The sequence below is a fragment of the Haplochromis burtoni genome, unplaced genomic scaffold (genome assembly GCF_018398535.1).
Source record: "Haplochromis burtoni strain Fernald_Lab_line unplaced genomic scaffold, NCSU_Asbu1 Contig_415, whole genome shotgun sequence".
NCBI lineage: Eukaryota > Metazoa > Chordata > Actinopteri > Cichliformes > Cichlidae > Haplochromis > Haplochromis burtoni.
The window spans coordinates 402,278-409,185 of NW_024582776.1; the positions used below are offsets into that span (position 1 = coordinate 402,278).

The 6,908-nt window shown below is 38.7% G+C and overlaps 1 protein-coding gene across 1 annotated transcript in view; it reads right to left on the reverse strand.

The window, feature by feature from the left end:
* Positions 1–1,368: 1,368 nt before the first annotated feature.
* Positions 1,369–6,908, reverse strand: part of zgc:171775 (STKc_p38 domain-containing protein) — a 15,476-nt gene continuing 9,936 nt past the window's right edge. Inside the window, exons 6-12 of the mRNA XM_005944822.3 lie at positions 4,965–5,012; positions 4,672–4,786; positions 4,481–4,552; positions 3,634–3,713; positions 3,372–3,450; positions 2,958–3,131; positions 1,369–2,740 (exon numbers count right to left, since the gene is read on the reverse strand). Coding sequence (XP_005944884.1) covers positions 2,679–2,740; positions 2,958–3,131; positions 3,372–3,450; positions 3,634–3,713; positions 4,481–4,552; positions 4,672–4,786; positions 4,965–5,012 — 630 coding nt within the window. The 3' untranslated portion in view covers positions 1,369–2,678. The remainder of the gene's footprint in view (positions 2,741–2,957; positions 3,132–3,371; positions 3,451–3,633; positions 3,714–4,480; positions 4,553–4,671; positions 4,787–4,964; positions 5,013–6,908) is intronic.

A 6,908-nucleotide genomic window follows, 5' to 3' on the forward strand; every position in this document is an offset into this window, starting at 1 on the left:
TTGTGTTAATTTTGCTTCAGTTTGCCTTGCCCTTTGTGTGTACCTCTTTTACCAGCCATATTAAACGGCTCGCTTTTTGTCAACATTCGAGTTTTGTTCCCTGTTCCTTGGAGTCTGCATTTTGGGTCCTTTTTCTCAATTCATACAGTCTGCCCTCGCCAGACTGTGACGGCCTCAATGAGTAAACTAAATAAAACAGTCATGAATATATCCTAGAAGTATTCCTACAGAATGTCAAACACATGCCCGATCATCACCATCAGAATTCCCTACGAAGGTGAGATCTGCTGCTTCTTGTTCCAACTTGTTGAGTTGCTGTTATCCACCACGGCTGCAGTCTGTGACATCGTGCAGATGGATGACGATTCCCTGAAGAAACGTTACTTCCAAGGTTAGTTTGCTCAAACCTCATTGATCAATGAGGATGAGGTACATCAAGTAAGGTGGACTGCAGGTTGGGATGACCAGGAAATAAAGCTGCATTTAAATGTTTGTTTTTTTTAATGGCCGGCACAGTGAGTTGAGTTAACTGCTACTTTCAGCTCTTTGAATACAAGATAATTTTGTAGATCAGTCAGACATGAGGATGAAGTATTGGCTCACAATTAGAATACAAATGAGCTTGCAGTGTCCCTCAGTTTTACACAGTGACACATAATTTCAAAAAACTACAATAAGATGTTAGCAGACACAATGTCCATCATTTATATACATTCTATAGGAAAACCTGCCCGAGGATGTAAGGCTCCTCCTCAGCTCTTTTCTAGAAGGGTGACGAGGATGCCCCGTCGGTGGTCCTTCTTGGGCTCTCGTTCTCTGGGGGCCCTCTAGATGTCTAGGGCCTGGATCTCCTCCATGCCTGCATCATGTCCTGGGAAGCAGGGCTTTGGGTCCCCACACCTACTATTAGATAGTTATATGGAGAAACCTTCTGAATACAAGTGCACTCGCGCACACGGGTGTTCACAGACACACTATCTTCCTTGCCTGCTGCCTCTAAGCATATCGACCATTGATGGTCTTGTGTGCTGCTCAGTAGGCATCTAGGTTGTTGCTTTGGTTTCCTTACCATGTTGTTCTCTCTTTACTTGTTTTCTTTTAGTCTCCAGCTGATTTTTAGTGTCTTTTCGCTCTGTACCTCTTAACCTGTTTTTCTTTCCTTCTCCGTTTCCTGAACTTCTCTTGACAAGGTCTTTCCCTTTCCTATCCACCAGTCATGTCTGTTCCAATTGTAATAACTTAAAAGTAAAAAAAAAAAAATCAAATAAATACTAAAGATCAAACAAGTGGAACAGTGTGGTAAAGCCATAATGATCCACTTGGGAAAATAAAATCTGTTGGGTATTTTTATTGGCCTTCAGTTCTGATTATATAGTGCTGTATGGGACAGGCAAAAAAGGGGGGAAGTATTATTATTATTATTATTATTATTATGTGTAAGATATGACACTTCAGGTATAAGCCACCACTGAGTAACTTTGTTCTTCATACCTGTAATGCTATACTGCCCTCTACTGAAACTAAACTGAAACCACAATAGAAAACAGACAGTTTCTTTTATTTTTTTATTGAAATGTTTTTTTTCTTGAAATCAGATGACAGAAGTAATAAAAAAACAAAGATAAACACATCAGTGTAAATGATTAGGATCATTATGAAATGAAGAGAGTAACATTGCACAATATACCCATATTTGTTGTGAATACATGACACAAAAACCTACAGAAAGACAAATACGCCCATGTAAAGTGACTGTAACTAGCTTTTAACCATAAACCCCTGTACTTATGAACCTGATCTTGACTTTGTCACACACGTCTGTTCCCACTGACAATTCAGTGATAAGTAAAATAAAGTTTTATTAAATGTGAAAGGAGTCTTGGACTGAAATCTTCTAAACTCTTTGTTAATTAGCATTTCCTTTCCAAACATTCTGACACGGGACGTGTCAGATAAAAACCTTGAATTAAAGCTATACTCAATAATAAAAAAAACATTTCATCCTTACTGAAATGAGCAGACACAGTGCGCCCCAGGGCAGCTGTGGCTACAATGTAGCTTGCTATCGCCAGTGTGTGAATGTGTGTGTGAATGGGTGGATGACTGAATGTAGTGTAAAGCGCTTTGGGGTCCTATGGACTAGAAAAGCGCTATACAAATGCAGGCCATTTACCATTTACCATTTACACCGCTTCAGCGTAACAAACAAATGTTGCAATGTTGTTATGTTAAGTATGAACTGCTTCCTGTACTTGTATTTTATTTTGTTTGCCTTTCATTCTAAATGTGGTTTAAGTTATTACAAACACCACAGGTCATTGAACAAATAATATCCACAAGCGCCACTTCCAACATAACATTTGTGCATTTCCTAAAGCTTACTTACATTTGAATCACAAATGCATTTTACGTGCAACCACACTTGCAAACACATTTGTTTTCATTGCATAGTGAAGGTACCAAAGTAATCCACAATGAAAGAATATTACTCTTATTGTTACTTCTTACAGACTCTAGTTTTGCTATTGTCCTGTAGAGGCCGCCATACAAAATAAAGCTGCCTTATATTGAAATGCATTTTAAGTGTAATACACATCAGATGCACCAAAACACCTTTAAGATGTTATATGACAAATTTTCACTTTGTGCATATATTATACCTAAACAGTTGAAGGGATCTACATGGCTGTCATACTAGGGTGGTCAGGGTCAAAGGTCATAATCTCCATGTGGATCAGACCTGATTGGAAAGAAAGAAAGGAAAGCAGTGTTAAAAAAATATGACTGAAATTTGGATAGTATTAGAATTCTGTTCATTTTACACACACACACGCACACACGCACGCACACACGCACGCACGCACACACGCACGCACACACAGTACTCATAAATTATGTCTTCACATGTTGGCAGCGTTTCCATCATCTCCATTCTCCAACATAACACCTGCACTTACTCTTCCACTCGCCAATAGCGAGCTCCAGGCTCTCGAAGGAGTCATCATAGGGCTGAGAGTCTGGTTCGCAGTCTGGGTCGTGATATTCAGCCACGTAAGGGTGGGACAATCCCTGCTTAGCTGTCACCCTGGCCTCAGGATCCAGCAGCAACATTCCCTCCAACAGGTCTATAACTGGATGTATCAAGACACAAAACACTTTAAAGCAGATTTTTTTTAATTCAAAGATTCACTGCAGTAAAATCTACTCATCGCACATGTAAAATGTGCGTCACTGGATTCAGCAGCCACGCTCTCCATATACACATACTTGAAATATCTGGTTTGAGCTTTAATCTAAGTGGAGTGTGAGGGAACATCTTTGTAAATAAAACTACTCAAGATTTCAGATGTGAATAAAATAAAGAAGCCCACCATTGTCATCCAAGCCTGGAAAAGCTTCCTTGAAGTTTTTCTTCTTTTGTGGAGGGAGACCTCGCACATATGATTGTGCCTGAAACACACATTTGTTTCCCTGTTAGAGCTTTATAAAACAGAAAAGATCAGCAGCAACAGCCAAACTAAAATCTCTGCAACACATGGAGAGTGTAAAAAGTAAGGCACGCAGACAAAGCCCTTCCAGAAACAACTGTTGCAGCTCCACAGCCTTTTAAAAACACCTGACTGCAAAACTCACATCTTTACTCTGCATCTTCTGCACCAGGGAGGAGTCTGGAGTCCCTGTTAGACGGAGGATCTTCTTCAGCTGATCGATACCTGAACAAGCTCGTTAAGAAAGGCTGAGAATATTCAACATGCACGAGGTAGATCTGTTGGCAGAGTGTGCTTGCCAGCATTAGCTGAAAGCACTCTCAAATAAATACGGCTTCAAAACACTAACATGGTGCTAGTGAAGCTTTAAAATACAAAGTCCAAAACGAATGGTCAATAGCATGATGGTCGCATCCATCCTTTATGTACAGTAGATCATTTATCTATGGTAAAAACCCAGTTACCTTAAAGACTTCCTATTGTGTCCAGTTCTCTGGGAGCGTTTCATTAAAATCTTTAAGGTAAGTATTAAAGCTTGCTATGTTCTTAGAAGGGAGGCCAGATTTCATCATCACATACTCAAGAGTTCAGTGCTGTCCTACCTCAAAAAGGACTGTTAAAAAAATATATCATTGTTGTTCCCGTCTTGTCTTTTCTTCCCTTATCATCATTATTATTATTATTACTACCTTATTAAAAGTTTTAGCATTACACTTGAGTGATGGATTTAATAGATAGAAAACTGACTAAATATTCCTGCAAACATCACCAACTCTTGAGTCAAGATTGGGGCAATGACATAATATAGACGTAGATTTTAGCGATAACCTACTCTCAGCTTTCTGGTCATCGAGACACCAGGAATAACAAACTTTTACAGTGCTTCACCTGACTCTTTTTTTTATTTCCTTAACATTCAAATAAAAAGAAATCGCGCTGGGTTGTGTCTCCCATAACTGAGCATACAGTTTCATTAAAATGTGTGTGGATACTGTCCTGTCCTCGGAAAAGCACCTGGCCAGTGATCATTTCAGCCAGTATACAGGCAGCTGACCAGACATCCACTGCAGAGGAGAAGAGTTCAAAAAAGGACCTGAGTATTAGCACATTGTAGCATGTTGCAACAGTCTGTTTATATCTTAAACAAATAACTATTTGCTTTGAAGGTAAACAACATTATTACCTGTCTGGCTGTAGTGCATCCAGTTAAATATGACCTCTGGTGCTCTGTACCACCGTGTTACAACGTAACCAGTCATTTCACTCTCTGTATGTCTTGCCAGGCCAAAATCCAGAATCTGAGATCAAAGATATTTTGTTGCATCTTCATCTACAGTTAAAATGAAATGCTTTGCCTATTTTAAGCATGAATGAGAGGATGGTAAAATTATTTAAAGATCAAAAATCTAACTGCTACATCTTTTTTTATTTTAACTCCTGATTTTGACTGTATACTGCTTTTTTCTTTCATCTTACCTTTAATTCACAGTTCTCATTCACAGCGAGATTACCAGGCTTCAGATCCTACAAGACATTAAGTCATTAAGTCAGTGTATTACAACCTTAGAAAAATGAGCATTTAATACAAAAAATAATACAGAAAAACCCAAACAGTTCAACATGTTGGGAAATAACATTCTGAATGGCTTCTTTACTTAGAGATAAAGGAATGTTTGCATCCTTTTTTGGTATTTCTCTCATTTATCTAAGATATAACTCCTTGTTTCCTCCATTGGCCTGTTGTGACCTGGAAATCAGTCAAGTCGGTGTGTGGTCATTAAAGATGTTCAAAGAGAAGGCAAATGTTAAAGGAGGAGCTATAAAAAAGGATGCACAGGGATGGGAAAGAGGCCATGTTTGTATCAGGTAATGTTTCTTCTGTTTAGTGGGTCATTCCAAGAGCTGTGTACAACTTGTACTTACAGTTTTACCTTAATGCTGGTAAAAAGCAATGACATCTCAGAATTGTCTACTTTTCATTTTCAGGCATGTGGAAGAAAATTATTTCTGAAACACTGCCAAAACACAGAGCTCTCAGGGCGATGTTTTTAAATGTAAACACAAAAACCGATCACATGTTGCCTTGCAAGACTATTTGCATGAAATGAGTTACTAATCCCTCTTTTATTACTCTTAATTATTTTGCTCCATTTATTTTTATGTAAACACAATTGTACATTAATACTTTGGGTTAGGTAGCTTCATTTTGAATGCCTTTGAGCATATTTTAAAATGAACCTGAATTATTAGATTCCTCAAAGACAGTAGGCCTCAAAAATGAAAAATGTGCATTTTCTTTCAGTCTGGCATGAAAGTTGAATGAAAATGGCAAAATAGTATTTTTCCTCATTTTAAGTCTAAGAATTTCATGTTAAAAAAAATATTAATACAATCCAACTTTATCTATCCATCCATTCACTTCCGCTTAACCTTTCCAGGATCACGGGGCGCTGGAGCCTATCCCAACTGTCATAGGGCGAGAGGCAGGGTACACCCTGGATAGGTCGCTAATATGTTGCAGGGCTAACACACAGAGACAACCATTCGCACTCACTCATTAACTCATAGATTCACACCTATGGGCAATTTAGATTGGCCAATTAACCTATCCCCACTAACTGCATGTGTCTGGACTGTGGGAAGAAGCCGAAGTACCCAAGGAGAACACGGGCAGAACATGCAAACTGCACACAGAAAGACGCCGGGCTGATGGTGGAATTGAACTCGGGACCCTCTTGCTGTGCAGCAACAGTGCTAACCACCTTGCTGATTCAACTTTGTACCATTCAGAAATTTCAACTGGTTATCTTTTTTTAATGTGAAGTTTGTGCTCTAATGCCATTATCTATGTCTAATCTCTGGACTACAGCTTTAAGGCTAACTGTGCCTGTGTGACAAAGTATAAATATGCCAAAATCACTTCACTGGACCATTTTCAGAAACATAAAGTCTCATTTTGCCCAATGTACCCAATGTAAATGCAAAATTGAGGACTGGAGTCAACTGAAGTAGATCAGTGTGAAAAGGGTTACTAAGCTCTTCTTGAAACTATTTTCACACATGCACTCCAGCCCTAAACTTTTCTACACTTTACCCGACCCAATAGCACAGTAATTGTCCAGTCCTGCAGTGTGATAGAAGGGATAACTGTGAAAAATATCTGGATCTACCAGTGGAGAATACTTTGAAACATCCAAGGAGATGCAGGCCACTGTCATCTCAGTAAAAAGTTCTGAAAGATCTGAAAATAGTTTAGGAATTGTCATGAAGTCTACTCCCATGCGACTTTTTAAAATATTTTTTGATTCAGACACTGCTGTCAATAAAAAATGAGGTGTAATGTGTTAAAAAGTGCTAGGACCAATTCTGTTTACATTATACATGCTTCCCTTAGGCAGTATCATTAGAAGACATAGCATA